Source organism: Centroberyx affinis, unplaced genomic scaffold (assembly GCF_046629955.1).
Source record: "Centroberyx affinis isolate AG114_WGS23_722 - 3 ecotype Tasmania unplaced genomic scaffold, CSIRO-AGI_Caff_v1 ptg001081l_1, whole genome shotgun sequence".
NCBI classification, from domain to species: Eukaryota; Metazoa; Chordata; class Actinopteri; order Beryciformes; family Berycidae; genus Centroberyx; species Centroberyx affinis.
In genome coordinates this window covers 57,577-83,567 of record NW_027279628.1, presented here as the reverse complement: position 1 = coordinate 83,567, position 25,991 = coordinate 57,577, and the positions used below count along the sequence as shown (strand labels likewise).

The window sequence follows — 25,991 nt, the reverse complement described above, 5'->3', positions numbered from 1 at the left end:
ACTATCATCTTATTTTTCTGACACTTTGGCTTATTTGATTTAGGCATCAAAACAGCATCATGTTTCAGGTCTAGGCTACGACAGATAGCAACGTGAGACGCTCACACACGTAGCATGGTAATATTGTAATTTTAGACTCTACAGTATTTTAGACATTTGTACAATGCCAGTAAATCTGTTCCCTGCCCAGGAAAGATAACGTACGTCGTGACCTGGACTGGACTGGTCTGGACTACAACAGGCAGGACTGTAGCAGGGCATGAGTTAGGGTCAGAAAGGTCAGAGAGGAGAGGGACACAACAGTGCATCAACAGGACTAGGTGACACAAAAAAAAAGATAAAAATGAAAGAGAGAGAGAGAGAGAGAGAGATGGAGTGAGACAGAGGCGGAGTGGAGTCAGTGTAACATTGTATGGTTGCCGTGGTAACATGTGGTTTCTGATTTCCTCAAAAACTTTCAGAAGCAGAAAATAAAAAATAATAGATGCTCAGATGAAGGCTTATGCCAAATCTTGTTGGCTTGATAACAATAGTAACAGGTAAAAAAAACCCAAAACAACAAAGTCTGAAGGTAAAGTGAAGAGGAGACCGTACGTTCTTCACTAAAACAATAAAATAAAATAAAGTTGGTAAGGCAGGAAGCAAATGGAAGCAGCTGCAGTGGTATTTTGTTGCTACTAAAGTGAAATCTGTCATACAAGTCCCATATTTTTCAGAGTGTTTAAGAGAACGGAGTGTGCAAAACCCACAAGAAAAAGGCACAGATGTGTTACAACACACCACAGATTAGAGTTAGACCGATAGATCAGGCCGATACTGACTTGTTTTAAAATATCAGATAGATAGTCAATGTCGTTTTATGTTTTTGTAAATTCTTTGTTTAAAAGGCAGTCATGTATTCCCGGAGTTTCCTTTTCATCAGTCTGGGTTTCAGTGGAGAGTTTTAGTGTCCCTTTTCCACCCTGACAAGAAGAAAATTCTGGAGTAAACACTGAAAACTGGTAATTTTTTTGGCATGAAAACGAAAAAAAATTAAAAGATTCTGAATACTGGCACAAAATATCAGCTATCGGCGACTTCACTCTAAAAAAATATCGGTATCGGCCTTTAAAATCCCATATCGGTCAAACTCTACCACAGATGCAAAGGCTCACACACACACACACACTCACACACTCTTACATTCACGCTATGTCAGAAACACACACACACACTCTTCAGATAAAAATAAATGTGTCAGATCACATGTGCAGCCACAGACTCGGGAGTCGAGCGCTGAGCTTGAAGGGAGGGAGGGAGCGGCGGCTGTGGAAAGGATCAAACGTGTGTGTGTGTGTGTGAGTGAGTGTGTGAGAGTGTGTGTGTGTGTGTGTGAGAGTGTGTGTTGGGGGGGTGATGAGGAGGAGGAGGAGAGCCGGTGGGTCCGTTGTCAGGCCGTCTCGTCGAGGCTGCAGCGCCTTCTGAACTCCTGCCCCCGTTCATGGATCCACTTATTAGATACTGCAGAGAGAGAAAAGACAATAAATACAACAATCTTCTCATTTATTACATTACTTCTGCTATATATATATATATAATAATTGGTCAAAATGTAATAAAATGTCCCTCTAAATGGGCCGTAAATGCAATAAAACATGTTAAAGTTACAAGCTGCCAGATAATGTGATAACATCTTCAGACTGTAAACTGCTGATTCATTCTCAGGAAAACATTTATTACAATATCAGGTTTTATTACTTTTTGGACTCACTAAGAGGGACAGTGTATTACATTTTGACAAGTTTGTATATTAAGCAACAATTATTACATCTTCCATTTGTTTTGAACGGACTACAGAATTATCTTTCTGTGTAAAACTATCTTCTGTCACTTATCCTTTTCTTTATCATCTGAAATTCCTTTCATTTTGCTTCTGTTTGGCGTCTAATTTTGTGTACATGGTCGACTTTGTGTTCCTTGTTGTTTTAATTCTTGTCTTTGTCTTCAGACTGCATGTTCTAGCTGGTTACCTCTGCCAAGGATGTTATGTTTTTGGTGCCATTTGTTTGTTTCTCTGTTTGTCTGTTAGCAGGATTACAGAAAAACTACTGGCCCGATTTTCATGAAACTTGGTGGAAGGGTGTAGCATGGGCCAAGGAAGAACCCATTACATTTTGGAGCGGATCCGGATCCGACTCACGAACAAGCAATAATAGCACGAACCTTGGCGGAGGTCTGCGCTCTCCGAGTGCCCTTCTAGTTTATTTTGTTTTATACCCGTCTGGACAAATTTCATTGGCTGATGACATTTCCCTGTGCTCCGTCAAAAGTTCAGCTACTTTCAACTTTTTTTGACGGACTGGGTTGTGTTATTTTCGCGCACCGCTTTCCGTCAATCCATGTCATCCGTGAACGCATACGTCTCATTTAAATATATGGGATATTATATGGGCTAACTGCGAGAACACAGAAATAGTGATGAAACTCGAATAAACGTATATACAGGATCAGTGAAGTTAACTCACCCCACTTGTTGCCGACCAGAACAGGACAGGCGGCGTGTCTGGTCCGATAGTCTCCCTCTCCACTGGGGAACAGATTGTACCAGAACACTGCCGTCCCCTGGTGAGACACACAAGGAAACACTTTGCTTTACTTCACTTTATTCCAGTGTAATAACCTTTGTATTACCGTCTGGAAAAGTATTGGAAGTACATGCTAATACTGTGTAATTAATGAAGGTCTCCTGATACTTAAAGTGGAATGTCGGCCATTTTCAGTAGTAAAATGTGTCTTTCTTTACCCTTCAGGCAAAACGGTTTTCAATATAATGTAATGTCAGTTATCAAGTTTGGATCTAAAACCTGAACCTGGCGATTTGAATTCAAACTGAGAACGTATTATTGATCTTCTGGTGTCCTGCCTCCCTCCTTTGAGTTTTCTCATCTCTGTTCACCAACCCTGTGGTCCTCTAACCACGGCCAGCAGCAGCCCTAACCAGTCACATCTCAAACAGAATCAGTCACCTTTTAACACCCGGAGTGAAAAGTTAACTACAGTAGACAAACAGCGACACTAACTCTCTCTAGTTGAGCAACAGAGCAGCTTCACTGTGCTTTATCCAGACAGCTTTTAATGCAACAGAAAATACTGGGTGTCTAGTCTATTCTCATAGTAGCATTATAGAGAGCTTTCAGGTGACATAACGCACCTTCTGGCGGCCATATCGGAAGTCGTCACCTCTTGGTAGTAATGGCTGTGAACAGTTTTTGCCTAGAAACTGATAATTTTGCCACTGATCTGATCAATTTAGGGTCATTCTGTGTAGAGTGAGGGTCAAAACGATAATTTTAGGTTTAGGGGTCTAAAAGCGACACTGAGAAAGGTAGCAGCTCCACTATTTTTCTTTTACAGAGAGACTTGTAGGTAGACTACAAGATTCTGGCAGTTTCAGCACTTGTTTTTGTGAGTGATTAATTTTTCTGAAAGTTTACAGATCAATCACTCCAAATCTATCAAAGATACCTCAATATCCTTTTCCTTCCTGGTTTAAAATAGAAATATCTCAGTGTCTATGGATTTGCAAGGCCCTGGGTGTCAGTTATCAAGTTTGGATCTAAAACCTGAACCTGGCGATTTGGATTAGGGCTGCAACTAACGACTATTTTCATTGTAGATTAATCTGTCGATTATTTTCTCGATGAATCGATTAGTTGTTTGGTCTATAAAATGTCAGAAAATGGTGAAAAATGTGGATCAGTGTTTCCCAAAGCCCAAGATGACGTCCTCAAATGCCTTGTTTTGTCCACAAAATATATTAAAAAAAACAACTGTGATGTTTTGTTTTTTTCCTTCATTTTTCAGCTACTGCCATAGGCACACATCACAAAATCAAGTGCTGAAAAATAGTGTTAGTGTTAAATAGTTATAATACCCATAACATTTTCACACAGCCAATTCTCCAATGTTCCTCCATGATGGAACCAGACGTGGTTCATAGGAGATTTGTGACATAACTGCAGAGCCTCTGCACCAGTCCAGTGTAGAAATGTTGCACGGTACCTTTTTGGGCCAGACAGCAGCTCCTACGTCTGTGAAGACTGTAGCTCCTCCTGATGCTACATCACTCATCTGCAACACAGAGGAGGAGAGAATCAAGCTACAGATACGGCGGCAGCCACTGTAAAAGTCAGCCTTAATGTATTTACCCTGCATCTATCCTGCTTTAGTACTATAAACAAAACTCAGGCACTTTAAAGAGAAGATATAATTAAATAAGGTAAGAAATGGTTAGAAGACAGAGATATATATATGTATATTTACTGACATAAAGGAGCCAGGTGGCAATGCGGTTTCCGGTGCCCAGCTCTTTGAAAGCGTCTGGCTCATCTTTCTGCAAAACCAGAACAAGAGAATCAATTTAAATGAGGAAGCACATTTAGACCGGTGGTTCTCAACCTGTGGATCGAACCCCCCTGGAGGGTCGGGGGAAAGGATTTTTGGGGCGTTGAAGGGATTGAGACGATTTCCTGGACCCGGAAAAAAGTATACTTCCAATGTATACATTTAGTATAATGTTTTTGATCTTGTGCTAAAAGCCTTTATTCTTCCATATATATACTTCCAATAATTAATCAAGTAAAACAGCTCAAAAAGGGAGAATTAAAAATAATTTGGTGTCAAAGTTCATCATCTTGTATGTGTCACGCCTGCAAGGAAGAATTGTAAGAATGGCATCACTTTGTATTTGGGCATCGCAATCCGAAATGGAACGACAAATTTAGACCAGTCATGAACATAGCTGGTGAATTTGCATCTGGATATCATTTCACAATAAGCTGCCCTTGTTTCTTCCTGCATAGGATCAAGTTTTACACCAATATGAAGAGAAATTATTATAAAAAGAGTATTCAAAGGTGGCAACAAATATGCAAGGATCTCACAAAGAGCTGCTGGCCCGATTTAATGAGACACACTGTGTAGAGGTGACAATTCTGCTGTCCTAATGAATGCCAGAGTCAGTATTATAGTGACACACACACACACACACACACACACACAATCATTATAGGGACCCGCTCATGCTGCTCACGTTTCCCTGACAGGAATAAACAGAGAGATGTGCGTTATTTACCCGTCCAAAGTCGAAGTGAGGCTCGTACTGCCCTCCCACGCCATAGTTAGCCACCTGCACACACACACACACACACACACAAAGTTACAAAACCAATGACAGATGCATGTACAAATAATACACAGGTCTGTATTACACTTTTAAAATCTAACAATACTGGTCTGTACAGAAAGTGGGTCTAGGGAAAGTATTTTAAAGCTGAGATATTTCAGTGCTAAAATTGAAAACAGCTGTGAATTAACAGCAGCTTGGCTTTCCCGGCGTTAAAAGGGAAGACTGACTCCATTATCACCCACAGCTCATTAATAGGGACACTAATAGGCCAAAGCTCATTTAAATTTATGTACTTTGCAGCTTTTCCGTCTCCTCTCAACTCTCCTGTGGAGCCACAAACAGACTTTCTGGAGACATTTTGAGGGATGGGAAGAGACTCATTATATATAGGTTCAAAATCAACTGAACTTATCCTTTAAGAACTGGATTTTCTGTGCATGTAAACGTAGCCGCTGCCTGCCGCTGGGTGCCGGATGTTTACGGAGCGGCGGTTACCTGCAGCTCCTCGGCGGTGGTGACGTCCAGGCCGGTGATGTCCTCTATCCTCTGGTTGATCTTGTCCACCACCGGATGCTCATAGGCTGCGAGCCACGCACTGAGACAAGAGAGGGGATTGCACTGTCTATCCGCGCGTATCGCATACTTACAAAACATTTCTGTAGGGTAACACACGGGTTGATGCAGTGGAATAATATAATTGCATAGTTAAGTGTTATTGAGCAAAGCGTGACGAGCAAAGGGAAACAGGTTTGAATGGAAAAGAGAGGCAGGGAGAGAGAGAAAGAGGTGCAAGTTGTGAAAAGGAATTTGAATTTGTGATTTGACTCAAGTTTGCCTTTAGACTGAGCCTCATGTATGAGCTAAAACAAAATACATCAAGCCGTCACAGGATTAGACACACATGGAGTCAGACTGTGGCTGTATGTGTGAACCGGTCAGGACAGGAGGGCTGAGGGACAATGGAGAAGAGGGAGTTATATTAATAAAACTTCTTTTGAACGAAATTGACATTTATTTCCCCCCCAAAGGGATACTGAGGCTTTGTCCACACTAATGCGGATACATTTGAGTTTTAGTGTCGAAAGTTTTCCGTCCACACTGGCGTTTTTCGAAAAGTCTGCCTACACTGAACCGCCAAAACCACATAATTTCATCCATGGGCATGCACAGGCCGTTTGGGCCACTTTCCATCGGCTTTACCCCACCAGCATTTTTAAAAGGCTGTTGTTTACAGAGCGATAGTGAAGAACGAAGTCCATTAGCAAGTTATGTTTCTGGAAAAATGCCTAAATAAAGTAAAGTAAAAAAATGTCATGGTAGAGTTGTTCTCTATTGCCGCTTTTCCACCGCATGGTACCAGCTCAACTCGCCTCGACTACTTGTTTTTGGTAGTACCACTTTGGTTTTCCACTGCAGATAGTACCCCCTCAATGTGTTGGGGGCAACTTTAAGTATTAGTTTGTTTTTCACTTTAAAATCAAGGGTTATTATAATATTCCTCGACTGTTTCGGAGCCAGCCATGAATCACATGACAATCATGCACCTGAGATCACATGACAATCACACATCAGTGTTTTCAAAAAGACCGGCGTTTCCAAATGTATTCACTTAGTTGGGACAGTTTTATAGAAAGCTCTGTTTTCAGTGGTCGAAAATGCCGACTCAGTGTGGATGGAAGGCCAAAACGGAGAAATAAAGACGTGTTTTCAAATTTATCCGCATTAGTGTGGACTAGGCCTGGGATTTTAGAGGATTTTAGAGTTTTAGAGGATGGAAACAACAGCAGTGGAATCTCAAAAAGGCTCAAAACGCTCACTTAGTTAAGACAAAGTGGAGTCTGATCTCAAGCGCCGCCGCCGAGCCCCTTACCTCTTGGAGACTCTGTAATGGGCCGTGGTCAGTTTGCCTGTCTGAGGGTCATGCACCGTGGCACGTCTTAGCTAGCCCGCCAATCACAATGTAGTTACACAGACAGAGAGGGAGAGCGAGAGAGGGAGGGAGAGCGAGAGAGGGAGGGAGAGAGAGAGAGAGAAAGAGAAGGAGAGAGAGAGAGAGAGAGAGATGTCACTAGCTGACACACAGAGACGTTGTTTGACCATGCTATAGTCAGGGAGGCAGCAGGGTGGTGTAGTGGACGGTCCCGTGACAGAAATGTCACAGGTTCGACTCCTTCAGCAGCCATGTGTTCTGCTCACATGTCCTTGAGCAAGAAACTGAACCTCTACTCGGCTCACTGCTGGCTAAAAAGCACCAGTCGAATGCGGAAAAGTGTAAAAATGTAAACGCATCTTACAGAGTATCTAAACTCCAAACTAAAATCAGTGTAAAGATTTGGGTTTGGGGTTTAGTTCCTCTTTAAAGGGAATGTTCAGTGATTTTATAAGCCTCTACCCTCTTAATCACTAATCAAGCCCCTCTCAGAATGTGCCCAAAGGTTTTACTTTAGGAGTTGCCTATTATCATTTGTTAGCAGTGCTAACAAGTCAATGGGGTATGAAACTATGGGCCTCATGCAGCAACATTCTCTTAAATTTCTCTTCTATTTTCTCTTAATTTTCTGTTAAGAGAAAAAATAAGAGAAGTCAACTCCAGATGCACCAAACGTTCTTAACCATCCAAATCTGCTCTTACCCAGGTGTGCTGAATGATGAATCCCACTTGATCATAAATTGGAGGCGCATTTGTTATTAGCATAGGTAACGCCCCCGATCTCTAAAAACACGTTCTCTGTAAGGCCTGGATGGCCAAAGCATCTAAGAGCAGCATGTAAGCCATTCAGAAGCTGAACGCATGCAATATCATCCAAGGGTTTTTATAGTCTTAATTGGGATCAATGGACCAATAGTATTTCTTTAGCCCACAACTTTAATAATCCAATCATTATAATTACTCTAAAACATATAATAATCTAAATTTGATTATATGATATTTTTTTTATGTTCCTCAAATTTAAAACTTATGTTTCCTTGCGATGGACAAACAATTTGTGGACTGTGAGAACGAGATGTTTTTTTCTTATCTTGGTAAGAGTGCTCTCGACCACTCGTAAAAATTTCTCTCACCTAAGAGAAGAGCAAAAATAAGAAAACATTGATGAATCTCAGAAATCAATGGGTACTAACAAAACAAGAACAAATCGTGGATACGAACAAAAACTGCATGAGGCCCCTTGACTCTTAAAATCACTTTCAAGCCATTCCATACTCTTCCATAGCTGTAGTAATAATAAGAATACGTAATAGAACTTGCTCAAAGCACTTGAATGGGATTTTGAATGCAATGGTTTCATACCCCATTGACTTTCTGTTAACAAATGCTAACAGAAGGCTGGTGCTGATTTCTCAGAGACAAAAACTCTGATGTAACAATGTTTTTGTTATAACAGTGGACACAGTGGTTAGTGATAAACAGGACAACTCTCTAAAAATCACTGAACCTTCCCTTTAAGTGGAGATGCAGTGTGCCGACCATGCTGACTGATCTACAGCAGAGACATGAAGCTGGTATGAATGTTTAGATTCCGCTGCTGCCTCCCGTGACGGTGTTAAAGAGACAGAGTCAAACATTCAGTCCTTTGACTCCCTTTCCTTCCTTGTGAAATAAAGCAGTGGCATGATCCTTGGCAAGAGCAACAACTGGAAGCTAAGAGGAAGTATTACCTTTTTTAATACTCCAAATATTAAAATAGGTTTATCTTGTGTATAGATAAATATTTAATATCTATATAATACAGGGTTCCCACACCGTTTCACTGATGAAATTACAAAACTTTTCCACGACTTCTCCATGCCCCTTTGCAAGTTCCCATGGCCAAATTTTAATGAGACTGAATTAAAAAGTAATCATCAAACCATCAGCTACATTAACTTTAAGCATTAGTTTGTTTTTGTTTTTCACTTTAAAATCAAGGGTTGTTATAATATTCCTATAAACTGTTTCGGAGCCAGCCACAGCTTCTTGTAACATTTTATAGCATTCAAGAAAATTAACTTCACTAAACTAAAATTCCATGACTTTTCCAAAACTCTTCTCCCTTTTATCATCTTTCATCACTTCTCCAGGACTGGAAAACACTATTTTATAATTCCCTGACCTTTCCAGGTTTTCCAGGAGTGTGGGAACCCTGATAATTACTCTCCAAGCCCTCATAGTAAACCTGTAAATAATTCTAATAATACAACATCCAGCTGTTTGTTTGTGTGCTCTTGCCAGGACTTCAGCTAAAACAGAGGGGAGGACAGGGTGCTGGATGCAGAGATGGGTGGGTGGGTGGGGTCGGGGGGGGGTCAGGAGGGTGGGGAGGTGCTGCCCCCCCCCCAGGGTCGGTGTCCCTCCTGGCCGGGCGGGGTCTTACCTCTTGCTGATGCGGTAGTGGGCCGTCTCCAGCACACCAGTTATGGGGTTGGAGATGGTGGCGCGGCGCAGCTGTGGAGCCAATCGGGCGACAGTTACAGGGAGACACACACTGACTCCCCGCCGCACCGAGACTCGCCCACTCTCTCCTCATCTACTGTCGCACTGTGCTGGAGCTTTTTGGCCCTGCTGAGCCCCTGTACTGTGGCTGTGTTTTCTGTTTTGTGGCATCGTGGGGTTTTGGCGAAATTGCTGTGTTGTTTAGGGCTGCAACTAACGATTATTTTCATTGACGATTAATCTGTCGATTATTTTCTCGATTAATCGATTAGTTGTTTGGTCTATAAAATGTCAGAAAATGGTGGAAAATGTGGATCAGTGTTTCCCAAAGCCCAAGATGACGTCCTCAAATGTCTTGTTTTGTCCACAACCCAAAGATATTCAGTTTACTGTCATAGAGGAGTAAAGAAACCAGAAAATATTCACATTTAAGAGGCTGGAATCAGAGAATTTTGACTTATTTTTCTTAAAAAATTACTCAAAAATAGTTGGCGATTAATTTAATAGTTGACAACTAATCGATTAATCATTGCAGCTCTAATGAGTAGACAAAACGTCAGAAAATCAGATGTCATGTCAGGTTTTCCAGTCTGTTTTTCTGTGTCTGTGGTCAGGAGGAAGCTCCATCATATCAGAGGTGGAGACACTGATATAGATATTTAATTAAAGGCCAGTATCAGTCCAGATATATCAGTCTAACCCAAGTTACTATGCCATATTTTCTCAAGAGTGGCATAAAAAAAACGTTGCTTTTTCTCCTTATTCACCTCATGCTGCTCCGCCCACTTGGCTATCGATTAAACGCCAGCTAGCTTGTCTGCTTGCTCGTCAATATGGAAACAATAAATGAAATACGGGAAAATAAATCATCTAAACTGCAGCAATCGGAAGACGTAACTGTACCGCATCCATCTACTGTTACTGTTAATTTAATAGTTGACATCTAATCGATTAATCGTTGCAGCTCTATAATCTAGCGATTATTTTTTCGATTAATTGATTCATCATTTAATCTATAAAATGTCAAAAATAATGACAAATGTCCATTACAAGTTACTAGAGCCTAAAGTGATTCTTCAAACTGTTCACTTAGTCTGACCAGCAGACAAAAATCTTGGCATTTATGAATATATATTTGCCAATCGACTAATCGATTAATCAACTAATCGTTTCAATACTACATTTGTTATTTTGAGTAGTGGAGAATGATATGGCGTCGGTTATGAGACTACACTCACTAACAGATAAGGAAAGAGGGAAACATACACAAGCTCAAGGACCCAGATTACAACAGAAGACCTAACCCTCCATATTGTATCTGTCCTGCTCTCGGTGCTGCCATGACTACTGAAGCTCTGACGCCAGCTAGTGGGAAAAGACATCTAGCACATTGAATGTCTACCTGTCAGTCCAAAAACCTGTGGATTTAGGAGATTTAGGAGAAGTGATGACAACGCAGACGCCAAAATCATCCGCGTATACCTTGTAGATTGTTTACTTCTCTGATCCCTGTTAAAACTAGCATCTGACCGACATTTTAATAATAACAAGATGAAAGTTGAAGTTTTATTCCACGGCCTGTAGATTCATGAATTTTACAAATGAAATATTATCATGAGAAACCAGGTATTCATCCGCAACGCAGTGATTTTTGTTATTTCTGTACTCCTGTCTCCTATCACCTTCACTTCCTATGGAAACAGAGAAAGTAGTCCCTTCTAGTTCAAAAAAGTACTCGCTTATATCGTTTTTCCATGTACATTTTACCAGTCTCTTACACAAAACTACCAGACTTAGCCGCATATCATTTAAAATTACTTACCATTTAGCTTTAGAGCTGCTACAAGTTCTCATTTTCTCCGTTTTTGAGATAATGCTAGTCACTTACTATCACTCAACATAGTGCAGTGGTTCTCAGTGTGGGGTCCGGGGACCACCAGGGGTCTTTAAGAGGGTTCGAAGGGGTCCCCAGAAAATGGATGAATTGTTAAACTTCAGTGTTATTTCATTTACAAGAAGTTAACACAATTAGAGAATGTAGAAGAATGACTGTTCTGATCATAGTTTCTCTGTTATCTCTCGACCTACAATACAGACAGTCATGGAATTCTGGACAAAATCATATCTGACAATAAAAATATTCTCAGATTTGGGTCAGAGGCTCTAATGTGGATTAAATTATGTCTCCTTGATATGAAAAAGGTTGAGAATCACTGACATTAGTGTACGCTAAAGTGTTAGCATGGAGCACAGGAGCAAAAGATCTACCAGGGACACTTGGATGATTTTAGTGTCTATGTTCTCATCACTTTTTTACAATTTAAATCGACTAAAGGGCCAAATCTCCCAAAAACGTGGTGTATTCTGTTAATATCGTGTCTTCAATATGAGTTTGATAATATGCAAACGGCTTTTTCTACATAATTTCTTGTTTTGTGAATGAAAAAAAAAATGGAACCCTTCATCAGCTTTCCTTAGCTTTTATTCCTTTTCCCAGCATTCCTCTATCATATACGATCATTCATGACTCACAGGAGTGTTTTGTGACATCTAGTGTCATTGATGCTGTGGCTCTACACTCCTTCCTATTGGACGGCCGCGAGGTATCAAAGCTCATTCTACTGTCGCGCGTCCACTGCAAGTCATTCTGGGTAAGAGAGCTGTGTACTCACCCTGGGTTTGGCCAGCTCTTTGACCTTCTCTATCTCCTTGTCCGACACGATGTTGTGGTAGCGGAGGATGAGGGGGCGGTCCCACTCGTCCTCCTGCTTCACCGGACCAATCACGTACAGCGGGTGGCGGTCGTTGTCAAAGTAACGGCAGAACAAGCGGCTCTGCCTCCGAGGAGTCTGGGAGAAAGACAGACAGAGAGAGAGAGAGAGAGAAAGTGAGAAGAAAAGACAGAAAAAGATGAATTTCAAAATCAATATTGTGTGTGTGTGTGTGTGTGTGTGTGTGTGTGTGTGTGTGGGTATGACTTAACTTACTTTCAGGGACACACACCAGACTTAAGACCAGTTGATTGTGGATGGCTTGTGAAATTGGGGACAAAAGCCGTGTCCCCAACTGGTAAAAAGCTGATTTTTGGGTCAGTGGTTAAGGTTCAGATTAGGGTAAGTCTCCAGGAAATGAATGTAAGTCTATGTAAATACCCCAAAAGTGACTTAAGTAAACGCGTGTGAGTGTGTGTGTTCCCCTCGCTCCTCACCATCTTGATGCCCTCCCCGCGACACAGCTGTTCATATTTCTTCCTCTCCGGCAGGTAGTCGGCGGGTCGGCCCTTGGACTTCTCCACCTCCCTCTTCTCCCTCTGCTCTCCCTCCTTCTTCTCTTTCTCCTCGGCCTTCTTCTGCTTGGCCAGCTGGTACTCAAAGTATTTCAGGTTGCCGTTGGCTCTCTGGTGGGCCGGGTCTGACGGGGACACGGGACACGGGACAGCAACATGGTGAGTCGGTGAGGAGTGAATGGGTTGCAAAGCACTGAGTTACAAATGAGTGCTTCCGGTTATCGTCCTTATTTGAAACTTATTTACATGTTTTTATCCTTTATCCAAAAGAAGACAGATCGAGTAAGCATGCTGTTTTTTTCACATGTTTGCACTGTTAAGCCTAGGTCACACTACAAGACCGTTCAGCTCTTGTCGAGGGCAGTTCAGCCTCAAAAAGCTCTTCACACTATGCAATGGGACAAAGATGAACATGAAGGATCACACACACATTCTGTCATTCAAAACATTTTCCCATTTGTCCAGAACAGTTCACCGTTTATAAAATTACAAAATGTGTGTTGAATGAGGGGCAAAAAATGCTAACTGGCTAACAGTAATTTCTGTGCTGTTAATATTTTGTGACCCTCGATCAAATCTCTTTTTTATAGTGTTGCAGTCGTCAACAGAACAGAAACTGAAAGATCTGTCAGTGACAACAGCTGTATTGTGTTAGAAGCTATGCTGAAACACTAAATAACTGATCACAGACAGAGTTGGAGGGGACAGAAAGTCGCTTCTCAACATTGCTGGAAATGGTGAGAACTGATCTAAATGCTGCGGAAGAACATCACAGCCACATTTGTTAAAAAGGTCTTTAAAGCAAAAAAAACAACAATAACAATCTAATTGTTCAGAACCAGGCAGTGAACCATAATTCACATTTTGTCTGGCATGCCACCATCTTGGGTCAATCCATCTGGACTGGGACTGATTCTCATGTTAATTGATTATTCAGAATGACAGAGCAGACAGACCAGTTTGACACTAATGTTCCATTACTTCTGATTGGTGGAACTATAAGCGGTTTGGGACTTGAATAACCAAAATGCCAACAATGTGGCATGAACAAGCTAAAACAGAACGGCAGAAAATGGAGTAGAAAACACAAGCAGTGATGAAAACTGGCTCTGACTGAGGCTGGATCTGCTTCCTCTGTGTGTGTGTGTGTGTGTGTGTGTGTGTGAGTGGTACCCACCCAGTGAGAGCAGCCTCTTGGTCTGCTCCAGCGCTCTCTCCAGCTCCCCCTGCTGGTAGATGGAGTAGCTGAGGTAGTCGAGGACGGTGACGGCGTCCACGGCGGCCGACGCGTCGCCCCGGTCCAGCTGCTTGAGGGCCTGGGCCATCCACAGCTCCGTGTGGTAGTAGTCCGTCTCCGAGTAGGCGATCTTCCCCAGCTCGTAACAGTCGTCCACCGTCAGAGAACTCCTGAAGGAGCCGGAGGACGACGTGCCTGGGTGGAGGAGAGAGAGAGAGGGAGAGAGAGAGAGAGAGACAGAGAGAGAGAGAGAGAGAGAGAGAGAGGGAGATGACGGGATTGGATTTAAATTCCCTTTTGTGAGTTGTGCTGGGGCTTAAGCATTAAAAATAATCAATTTTTTGTACCTTCTCTCCTCAGCTAATTTCTTTCCCTAACACTTTATCACACACCATCATTCTAGGGGAATGGCAATATACATAAACACTATAAATAACATATAAAATATATAAATAACAAATACAATATAAAACGATTAAAAAGTGTCTCAATGTCCAAAGTGTCTGACTGGTGTTATCCAGTGTAATAAAAACACCATATTATTACTATATATTTTATCGACTAGAGCAGTGTTTCTCAACGTGGGGTCCGGGGACCACCAGGGGTCCTTGAGGGGGTTCCAGGGGGCCCCCAGCAAATTGATGAATTGTTAAACTTCACTATTATTTAATTTACAAGTCAACACAGCTAGAGAATGTAGAAGAATGACTGTTTTGATCATAGTTTCTCTGTTATCTCTCTACCTACAATACAGATAGTCATGGGATTCTGGACAAAATCATATCTGACAATAAATATATTCTCAGATTTGGGTCCGAGAGACAAAATCTCATCAAATGGGGGTCCGTGCCCCTAATGTGTGGCAAATTAGGGGTCCTTGATATGAAAAAAGTTGAGAATCACTGCACTAGAGCACCTGGGCTCTGACCCTTGCAGTTCTTACTAGGGTTTGACCGTTATGGGTTATTGAAGGCTAATATCGATACCAATATTTTTTGACTGAAATCTGATCTTTTGTGCCTATATTTAATTTCTTTACATTTGACCATTTAAATGCCAAAAAATGACAACGCTTGTAAAATTGGTTAATTGGAATTTTAAGCTTATTCTACAGTTGCACTCACTATGACATTCTCTGCATAAGAGTGTTTGCTAAATGGGTAAAATGTAAATATCTAAATATCCATGATGCATGAGAATATACACTTTGGTCATTGAAATAGTGGTTAGGTAACACTTAAGGTGAAGTGTTGCTCATGAGGCCATCATCATACCATACGGTCAAAAAAACAGCATGTGTCACCCTGCTACCCGTCTCCACCACCTCACCTATGTGCCAGATCCTGAGCTCAACACACCGCCCAGTGTGCAAGACGGGTATCATGTTGACAAGTGTACAGACATCAATAAAGACGACCAATGCAAAAAGATATAAACGCTCCAACACTCTTCCATTTATACCTTTTTAGTCAGGACTTTTCTACATCTCACGAATTGCACTTCATACTGTATTTTTTTTTTATCTTGTCTGTGGTTACTTCTCTATTTAATGGTATGTTTTCTTCTTTTTTGTATTTTCATATTATTAGTATTACTGATTGTTTTGTTTTTTTTACTTTCTTCCGTTTTGTTGTATTTTAATGACTCAATGTACAGTGTCCTTGGGTGACTTGAAAGGTGCTTATAAATAAAATGTTATATTATTATTATTGAAGATATTAATAATAGTGATAATTTCTACATCCCGATCCTGATTTGCTAATTTTTGACTTCTGATGAATTCTGCTGCTGCAATGACACAATTTCCCCACTGGAATCCTTAAATTTCTCTCTCCTCTCCTCTCCTCTCCTCTCCTCTCCTCTCCTCTCCTCTCCTCTCCTCTCCTCTCCTCTCTTCTCCTCTCATCTCCTCTCCTCTCCTCTCCTCTCCTCACCTGGCAGCTCTCCGGTGGAAATAACGTCAGTGTCCAGTTGGTAGGTGTCCTGCAGCCTCATCAGGGCCTTGGCGGCGCCCGTCTGGTCGTCGTCGTTGGGGAAGTGCTGCCTCTGGATGGTCAGGTTGGAGATAAACCCTGATAAACACAGCAGAGGAACAACACACACACACACACACACACACACACACACACACACACACAGAGGAAAACAATGAGCACTGACAGAAAAACCAATGCTTTCAGATGGAATGGGAAAGTATTACGAGTCTGTGATTACTGTGAAGTAGGACTGTGTGTAGATGCATTCATGACTTTTTGTCCTAGCCTATATACAGTATATATGCTGGCAGGCTCAGATTTGTGTGTGAATGTGTGTGTGTGTGTGTGTGTGTGTGTGTGTGTGTGTGTGTGTCTGCAGACATGTCAGTTTGTATTAGCCTGTATTTGCGCTTGCAGGTTTTGTTGCTAATGATGTTTGTGTATCTGCAGGCACACGTGTGTATGCATTACGTGTCTGTGTGTGTGTGTGTGCTTTTTACATCTGTGTGAGTGTGTGTGTGTGTATATAGGGGTTAGGGGGTGTGTGTGTGTGTGTATGTATGTATGCTTTTTATGTTTGTGTGTGTGTATAAGTACATGTATGTGCATGCATACCAATTTATATTAGCCTTTATTTACAGTATGTTCACAGGTTTATGTCGCCGTGTATTTACTGTTGCTGTGTACTGGGCTGTGTGTGTGTGTGTGTGTGTGTGTGTGTGTGTGTGTGTGTGTGTGTGTGTGTGCGTACCGTCAGACATGTCGGTGAGCACCAGGTTCTCCAGCTCCCCCCACTCTGTGTTGAGCCTCTTCATCAGTTTGAAGGCGTTGACCGGGTGCCCCAGGAAGCCCTCGGGGTCCTGGGTGGCTGTCGCTGATAGGACATCCAGCTTCTCCGCCCACCTGGACACACACACACACACACACACACACACACACACAACAAAACTAATGAGCATAGATATAGGTAGTGTACAAGTAGATATACGTGTTCAAACACACACACACACACACACACACACACACACAACAAACAAAACTCACGAGCAGAGATATAGGCTACTACAAATGCTTGCATGTTCAAACACACACACACACGCTCTCACAAATCCCACACACACCTAAAACACACACTCTAGCCGATCCCAAAGTAAACACAGTCACACTCAAAGCCCGGCCACACCCTGAGGAAAGTCGATATAACAGAAAGAGAGAAAGAGAACTGGGTCTTGTCTGTGGTTGGATAGTGTTACGTTATAGTGATACGATATCCACTTTCACCTTTTACAAAACAAGATATCACTGCTTTGTTTGATACCAGTCTGTTGTAACAAGAATCCCCTGTCCCACAAATCAAGCTGCATCTTGAAGAAAATCTTTCATTTGATTCATCTGATGAAATCTGAAGCACCGGCAGCTCCTTCTCTCTCTCTCTCTCTCGCTCGCCCCAAATGTATTTGTTTTGATTATTTTTATGCACTGAGAAAACATTTTTACAGCAAATTCAGTGTCTGCGTGTATCGCAATTCATATCACAATATTCAGCAAGATGGTCTAAGGCAGTGGTTCTCAATGTGGGGTCTGGGGACCACCAGGGGTCCTTGAGGGGGTTCCAGGGGGTCTCCAGCAAATTGATGAATTGTTAAACTTCACCATTATTTCATTTACAAGAAGTTAACACAATTAGAGAATGTAGAAGAATGACTGTTTTGATCATAGTTTCTCTGTTATCTCTCTACCTACAATACAGATAGTCATGGAGTTCTGGACAAAATCATATCTGACAGTAAAAATGTTCTCCGATTTGGGTTCAAGAGACAAAATCTCATCAAATGGGGGGTCCGTGGCCCTAATGTGGACTAAAGTAGGGGTCCATGATGTGAAAAAGGTTGAGAATCACTGGTCTAAGGTGCGTACCAGGTAACTATGACAACGTCCTGAGTTCAAATCCGACCCAGACCTTTGTCGCATGTCATCCCCCTCTCTCTCTCTCTCTCTCTCTCTACCCCAGTCTTTCCTGTCTCTCTCAACTCTAAACTGTCTAATGAAGGCGAAAATGGCAAAAAAAAACAAAAACATCATTGCCTCCCTGGAGGTTAATTCTTATGAAACCTGAACCACAGGCTTACACAGGGCAAGAAAGACCTTTGTGTTTACTATCTGGGGAATCCAAAACAAATCTAGACGCCTCTTTCATCCATTTATCACCCAGCTAGATTTTCATACAACAAAGCAGAGATTAACAATAAAGGACGGCTGGTGACCTGCCAGTGGCGATGACCAAAATCAAACCAATAAACAAGCTACTTGTGAGTCCATGTGACTTTTGTTTACAAGACCAATTTCGCTTCTAATGCAGTTTGAACCTAAACTAACCAAATACAAAAAAGCAACACAGTAAACTTTCCCACTATGGTTCAGATTAACCCATTAATGTCCGCGGTGGAAATTTAAGCCAATATAAAGCAACAGATAATTGTTTTTCTTTTGGAATCAATATTGTCAGAACCCAGACCATGTGTGTAGAAACAATTATGATGATTTGAAATTATCTTTTGCTTTATCTTTGTACAGTATTGAGATTGATCAGACTTTAGGGCCATTTATATAGTATTCTATATAAATTCTATTTTAAATCTCCCCAACTCAACATCTGTACCACTTTGTGTGTGTGAATCTATATTGTCAGAGGCCAGATCATGTGTGTATAAAAAATTATGAAGATCTGAAATTGGCGGTGTTTTGTATTGAAAATCAAAAAAATCATGGCATTTCACACAAGATCAAACGCATGCGTGTTGAACTACTTTTCTCATAATTTCTCCCTGAAAACACATTGGAGAATCATTTTTATAATTGATATTTACTTGATTCTATCTGGCCCCTACGTGCAAAAATGTTTTGACATGTGACCATGGGAACCTACTGTATGTTTACACTAGTTTTTTTGTGAAAACTGATCAAATCAGAGGCCCCTTGTGACTGACTACTAAAAATAGTATGATACAGAAATGGCAAGAATATGTGCTTTGATCTGGTATAAATCTGATATGTAGTATGTTAAATTAATATTAAACTAATTTTTGTGATTTTTTGCATTTCTAAAAAAACAAAGAACAACATTTGTCTACCAATAAAGGCGTGAAAAATATGTGAAATCAAAAATTTAGATTTTGGTATGTATAGCCACATGCCTTGACAGTTCTCTGTGCAAATTTTGTGTTTTTACCTCTAACAGAAAAAAATCTGTGGAGCATTTCCTTAACACACTAAATTTAGTAGTTAGTCATTAATGGGTTAAAGAAAACAAACTGTAGGTGTGATCAGACCCTAACTTGCCAGCCACAGACCAAACTGAGCAGCATATTCGATACCATGGAAAGTATCGCGATATTCACGAAATATCACAACGTTCGATATTCTCCAAGTCAGTAGAGGAGTCTTACTTTTTGACCTGCTCCAGTTTGCTCTCCTCTGCTCTGATGTAGTCCTTCAGGGACGTGACCAGGTCCTTCTCTGTGAACAGCAAGTCAGTCATCTGGCCTGGGAACACACACACACACACACACACACACACACACACACACACACACACACACACACACACACACACACACACACACACACACACACACACACACACAGAGGGATCTAGTTATTACTGGTACAGTTGCAAGCTAGAGCAGCATCAAAGGGCCTCTTTCACACCAAGCATGATGGACTTGTCTGTCTCTTCTTCTCTGGTGTTCATGCCAGATAAAAAGCTGAATACGAGCATCGGTCCAGACTTCCTTTTGTTATGTTAGGCTTCCCAAGCATGAGGAACTGCTGGATATCATTCCTGACTTAAAGTTCAGCCAAACAAACCGAACCGAAGGAGGAAGCGCTGCGGAGTTCAAATAAACCGCCGCCTGCAGACGTGCTTGGTGGGAACGCTGCCTCAGAAGCATGAAAGAGACGCATTACAGGGAAAAGACAAACAAGCTTTTCTCTGTGATATTAAAGGGTGCAGAAAGTCGAACATTTGCAACAATTTCCTCATATTTCCCAGTGGTGGAAGAAGTACTCAGATCTTTTACTTAAGTAAAAGTAGAAATACCACAGTCTAAAAATACTCTGTTACAAGTCAAAGTCCTGCATTCAAAATGTTACTTAAATAAAAGCACAAAAGTATTAGCAGCAAAATGTACTTAAAGCAACAAAAGTAAAAGTACTCATTATGCAGAATGGCCCATTTCAGAATAATACAGTATATATTATATTACTGAATAATAATTATTGATGCATTAATGTGTAAGCATCACTTTAATGTTGCAGCTGGAAAAGGTGGGGCTGATTTCCACTACTTTATATACTGCTGGGTAGCTTACAGTAATCTATAATAATACATCACAATTTATTAGTTGATTATATTTTGTATTAATAATCTGAATCTGCAAAGTAACTAGTAACTTAAGTTATCAAATAAAGGTAGTGGAGTAAAAAGTACAATATTTCCCTCTGAAATGTAGTGGAGTAGAAGTATAAAGTAGCATAAAATGGTAATACTCAAGTAAAGTACAAGTACCTCAAAACTGTACTTAAGTACAGCATTCGAGTAAATGTACTTAGTTACTTTCCACCTCTGATATTTCCTACACATTTCTCAGCAGATAACATCCAGGGGACAGCGGAGAAACGTGGCCTACGAATGAATACGAGTGGGGAAAAAAGATCGAGCGGAGAGGCTTTACTCACCGATGGAGGTGAAGAAGTCATTGTGGGCGGAGGAGGAGGAGGGAAACAGGAAATAGTGGATCAACACCCACCAGCAGACAGCAGTCTGGGCCATCTTACCTCCAGACTGTACAGCAAACTGCAGGGAGAGAAAGGAGAGGGGGAGAGAGAGAATCAGTGTTGGAGAAGACAGCAAATCCCTCAGTAGATATCCCAAAGAAACAGAAATCATAACTCAAAGTAATTGAAAATGTCCCTGTAGGTTATTTCAGGCCACTTTCGTACGTCATCCACCCAATCAGTAACAGTAGATGGATGCGGTACAGTTATGCCATCCGATCGCTGCAGTTTAGATGATTTATTTCCCCGTATTTCATTCATTGTTTCAAGCTAGCTGGCGTTTAACCAGAAGGAAAATTATAGGTGCGTTGGAATGGGAAGATAGCCAAGTGGGCGGAGCAGCATGAGGTGAATAAGGAGAAAAAGCAAAGTTTGTTTATGCCACTCTTGAGAAAATATGGCATAGTAACTTGGGTTAGACTGATATATCTGGACTGATACTGGCCTTTAATTAAATATCTATATCAGTGTCTCCACCTCTGATATGATGGAGCTTCCTCCTGACCAGACACAGGAAAACAGACTGGAAAACCTGACATGACATCTGATTTTCTGACGTTTTGTCTACTCATTAGAGCTGCAACGATTAATCAATTAGTTGTCAACTATTAAATTAATCGGCAACTATTTTGATAATCGATTAATCGGTTTGAGTAATTTTTTAAGAAAAATAAGTCAAAATTCTCTGATTCCAGCTTCTTAAATGTGAATATTTTCTTGTTTCTTTCCTCCTCTATGACAGTAAACTGAATATCTTTGGGTTGTGGACAAAACAAGACATTTGAGGACGTCATCTTGGGCTTTGGGAAACACTGATCCACATTTTTCACCATTTTCTGACATTTTATAGACCAAACAACTAATGGATTAATCGAGAAAATAATCGACAATGAAAATAATCGTTAGTTGCAGCCCTGTTTTCCACCCTGACAAGGAGACAATTCTCAAGGAAACTCTGAATACTTGCATTATTATTATTTTTGCATGAAAATGGTCCAATTTAAAAAAAAACTGAATATCGGCACAAAACATTGGCTATCGGCAGTCTTAATACAAAAACATCACTATCAGCTTTTAAAAACCCCTATCGGTCAAACCCTAACAGAAACCAGTTCTGCTTGTCGATGGTTCAAATCTCCCTCTCCCCTGTGCATCAAATTAGGAGTTTAATGTTATGCAGCAATTAATGATTGGGGCCTACAGGGTTCTCCTGTCATACAGCAGCGGTGGTGATTCTGCTACAGGCTGCACTGTGGCTCACATATTAAACACACCACACTTGGTCAGATTTGAAAGCTGAAAACCAGGAAAACAAGGAAGTTAAAACAACACATAAGTGAAAGTAAGAAGAGTGCAATACGGTGCCTTTTGGATTTTTTTACCCTGAAAGAGTCTGAACTATGAGCTTCATCTGAAAATAATCCTATAAAATATTCTGTGCTATGGTTTGAATGTGGCCCTGTGTCATGTTTCCTAGCTGCATTTGACCCTATTAATCTACAGTTCACGTCTAATTCTTCCTCCTTTTCTTCCCTCTACTTCCTTACTAAGGGATTATTTTCAGGCAACAGTTCTGTCATGCTCCACCCAGGTTTGGTTGTGATATTGCTTTCTGCCTTGTATAGCAGTACAATGAAGGAATCGCCTTATATAAGCTTTGCCACTTACATTTTACACTCTATATGATATACTGTATATCTATTGTGTGTAAACTTCTGGTAGAGACGCTGGTATTGTTTGAATTGGTATTTATATGAAGTCTTTACTGCATGTTCCATTTCTACTTTTCCAGGCTACAACCTAGTTCTGATAAGAGTTTTAAAATGACTATGAACTTGTTTTCTTTGCATTATTTGAGGTCTGAAAACACTGCATCTTTTTTGTTATTTTGACCAGTTGTCATTTTCTGCAAATAAATGCTCTAAATGACAATATTTGTATTTGGAATATGGGAGAAATGTTGTCAGTAGTTTATAGAATAAAACAAAAATGTTCATTTTACTCAAACACATACCTATAAATAGTAAAACCAGAGAAACTGATAATTTTGCAGTGGTCTCTTAATTTTTTCCATAGCTATATGTATTTCTTACATGTAAATTTGTATTTATAATGCTTATGCTAATGGAGTCATTTTAGGCGTAATCTGATTGGTGCATGCAGATCCACAGAACCTTACACAAGACGGTTTCTCCCATTTGTTTGAAGATAACCTGAGGAAGGTCTTTCCACTGGAATGTTAACCGAAAGTGAATTGGACAGAGAGCCAGAGTCTTTTCCTTTCAGAAGCTGATAAGACAGTGAGGTTGTTTCCCAGACATGAGACATCTGGGCAGATACGAGGTGACTGATGAGAGAGCAGCTGCGGCTCTTATCCTCACCTTGTCCTAAAACACAGCTGGGACCAAACCACTGAACTCAGAGCAGGGAGGTTAGGATGGAGTCGTTCTTAAATTAAAAGTTTCTCGTTTCATTTCTTGTTTTTCTTACTTATTTAGCTTCTTACTGCTGTTTCTTTTGGGGACAACTTGTATTTTTTTAATTCTATTCTTTCATGTGGTTTGGCGCAGACTTTTATGTGAAGTTCCATCTGTTTTTAGTTCAGTTTTAGTGTTTATCTCTTCTATTACTTTTTTATTCCTATTTCTATTATTACCTCTGCCAAGGAGGTTATGTTTTCGATGCTGGTTGTTTGTCTGTTTGTTTGTCTGTTAGCAGGATTACGGAAAAACCACTGGCCCGATTTTCATGAAACTTCGTGGAAGGGTGTAGCATGGGCCAAGGAAGAACCCATTACATTTTGGAGCGGATCCGGATCCGACTCACAAACAAGCAATAATAGCACAAACCTTGGTGGAAGTCTGCGCACTCCGGGTGCCCTTCTAGTTGTTTTTTATATTTATTCAACTCTATTTTATTTGTTTAATTGTGGTACTTTTACATCACTGTCTCTTTGGGTTTTATTGTATGTAAAGCACTTTGTAAACATTGTTTTTAGAAAAGTGCTATACAAATAAAGATGCTGTTATTATTATTACCTATTCTATATATCCTAACCTATCTGATACCACCAACCTTAGACCCTCCATGCATACAAAAAACAAACAAAAAAACTTGTTAGGAAAAAAAATCTTCTCTCCTTTCTCTCCTCTTTTTCTCTCTCTCTCTCACACTTCCTCCTCCTTATCGACCCATATGTTTAACCCCCAGGTATTTATTTAGGATGTGTTTTCAGACAGCAGAGCACTCCCACTCTGTCTTGAGCTCTGAATCAGCCTCTCTCCCCACAGCTGTCATCACACAGCAGGGGTCCCCAAACGTTCTCATGTCAAACACCCCCACGTGGCGAGACTCTAGGTCACAGGACCCCCATGTTAATAAAGCTTTTGTCCCCTGAGAAGAGTTTTGTTGCGTCTATACTGTCGGGTGAGGAGAGAACCACAGCTAGGCCTACATACTTAACAGAGAGACACGTCTGCTTAAAATAAGTATTTGTTTACATTCCCTCCGCGTTTTAACTTCTAGTGAATGTAAACTGATACAGAGAGTTTTTAGAAATGACTTCGCATGACAATGACATATTCAACATCTCGCTATTTGACCTTTTTAATGGCATTCAAGTATTCAAGTGTTTCCTCCAGAGTTTTCATCTTGTCAGGGTGAAACAGCATTTAGGGCATCGTGGGACACTAAAACTCAGACCGATGAAATCCTTTTAGTGTCAGCAGAAAGGCAGAGTGACCCACCGCAACTATTCAAAGGTAGAGAAACTCTGGGATACATTACTGCCTTAATTAATTAACAAGTTAATTTCACAATTAAATGAATAAATAAAATGTGTTGAGAAAATCACATTTCATTGCAGGTTTTACAGCTTGTTTTTTTCTCTAACTGTGTTCAGGAGGAACCTGCATCATATCAGAGAAGGACGACACTGAGTGACTAATATCAGATATTTAATTAAAAACCCAATATATCGATCCAACCCTTGGTACTAACTCAAGACATGGGGAGTCCAGGAATGCACTGAAACCACAGAAATGAACCAGCTTACATGAAGACAACACCAAATCATCTCTTTTTAAATCCACCTCCCTTTGCCAGCTGCGGTTTGCCTGCAGCCTAAATAACCCAACAGACAGAGAAAAAGGCAAATTGTACAGCAGGCAACTTGTCCTGACATAACCCAGTGACTAGGAATGTCTAAACTGGGAGTTTTACACCATGCCACGTCCTCCCCCCTCCCAGTGGTTGGTGTGTGTGTGTGTGTGTGTGTGTCCCCATCAAAATCCATTTACCTCTTCCCAGGGTCAATAGAAAGCGTTTATATTGCTGAGGTACAAGCACAAAACCTTAAAAGAGAAAGTTGAATCTGCTGCATGGCTTCAAGAAAAAACCCCAGCCCTCAAACCACAATGTTTCCCGGTAAGGGTTTGAACTCTTGATCTGTCAACATTGCTGGAATACCTAACATTACTGTACTGTACTGTACTGTACTGTACCGTGGGTGTATTAATCCCAAACAGTTTGTTTTAGAGCAGCGGACAGTCACATTTTGAAAAACAGTTGAAACTAGCTAAAAGTTGGGCCTGCTGGGCTACTTAGCAGAGCAAAAACAATCACGGCTCTGTCCAGGTTTCCAACGGTTCCAGTTCAAATTTCAAGTTCCAGTTTTTGTGAAGAAGCAACGAAAAGATCGAATATAAAGCAAGCAACTAAAAGCACTGTTTCATTTAGCTAGGATTTACACGAAATGACAGGCAACCCCAACTGATATCCCGTTGAAATCACACACTGGCTAATAACGGTGCGGTGGTGAAACCCTGAAACCCTCCAAGGGGGCAGGCAATATGAAATAAGTGGCCGAAATAGCCGAGGAAATTTCTAGATAGACTCGAGCCCGACTGCACTGCAAGTCAGTCTGAGTTTAATTTCACCCAGTCTTCACAAAACAAGACATGATAACAGGCTTTTTTTTTTTTACCGTATTTATCGCTGTGGCGAACGGAAGAAACCGGAATTCCCACGTCCTTTACGAGCTCAGTCCGCCGAATCCCCGAACCCCCTGTACTGTT

General features: G+C 40.9%; 1 protein-coding gene across 1 annotated transcript; it reads right to left on the bottom strand.

Annotated features, from left to right (window-relative positions):
- Positions 1 to 1,395: 1,395 nt before the first annotated feature.
- On the bottom strand, positions 1,396 to 25,991 carry LOC139647451 (prolyl 4-hydroxylase subunit alpha-1-like). Its single transcript, XM_071523345.1, has 15 exons — positions 25,901 to 25,991; positions 20,818 to 20,935; positions 19,527 to 19,623; positions 16,832 to 16,983; positions 16,039 to 16,176; positions 14,045 to 14,299; positions 12,790 to 12,992; positions 12,254 to 12,430; positions 9,523 to 9,593; positions 5,663 to 5,762; positions 5,114 to 5,167; positions 4,307 to 4,372; positions 4,042 to 4,110; positions 2,505 to 2,601; positions 1,396 to 1,500 (listed from the first exon to the last, which is right to left on the bottom strand). Exons 2-15 carry the CDS (start codon positions 20,909 to 20,911, stop codon positions 1,430 to 1,432), a joined length of 1,644 nt encoding a protein of 547 aa, XP_071379446.1. The 5' UTR covers positions 20,912 to 20,935; positions 25,901 to 25,991; the 3' UTR covers positions 1,396 to 1,429.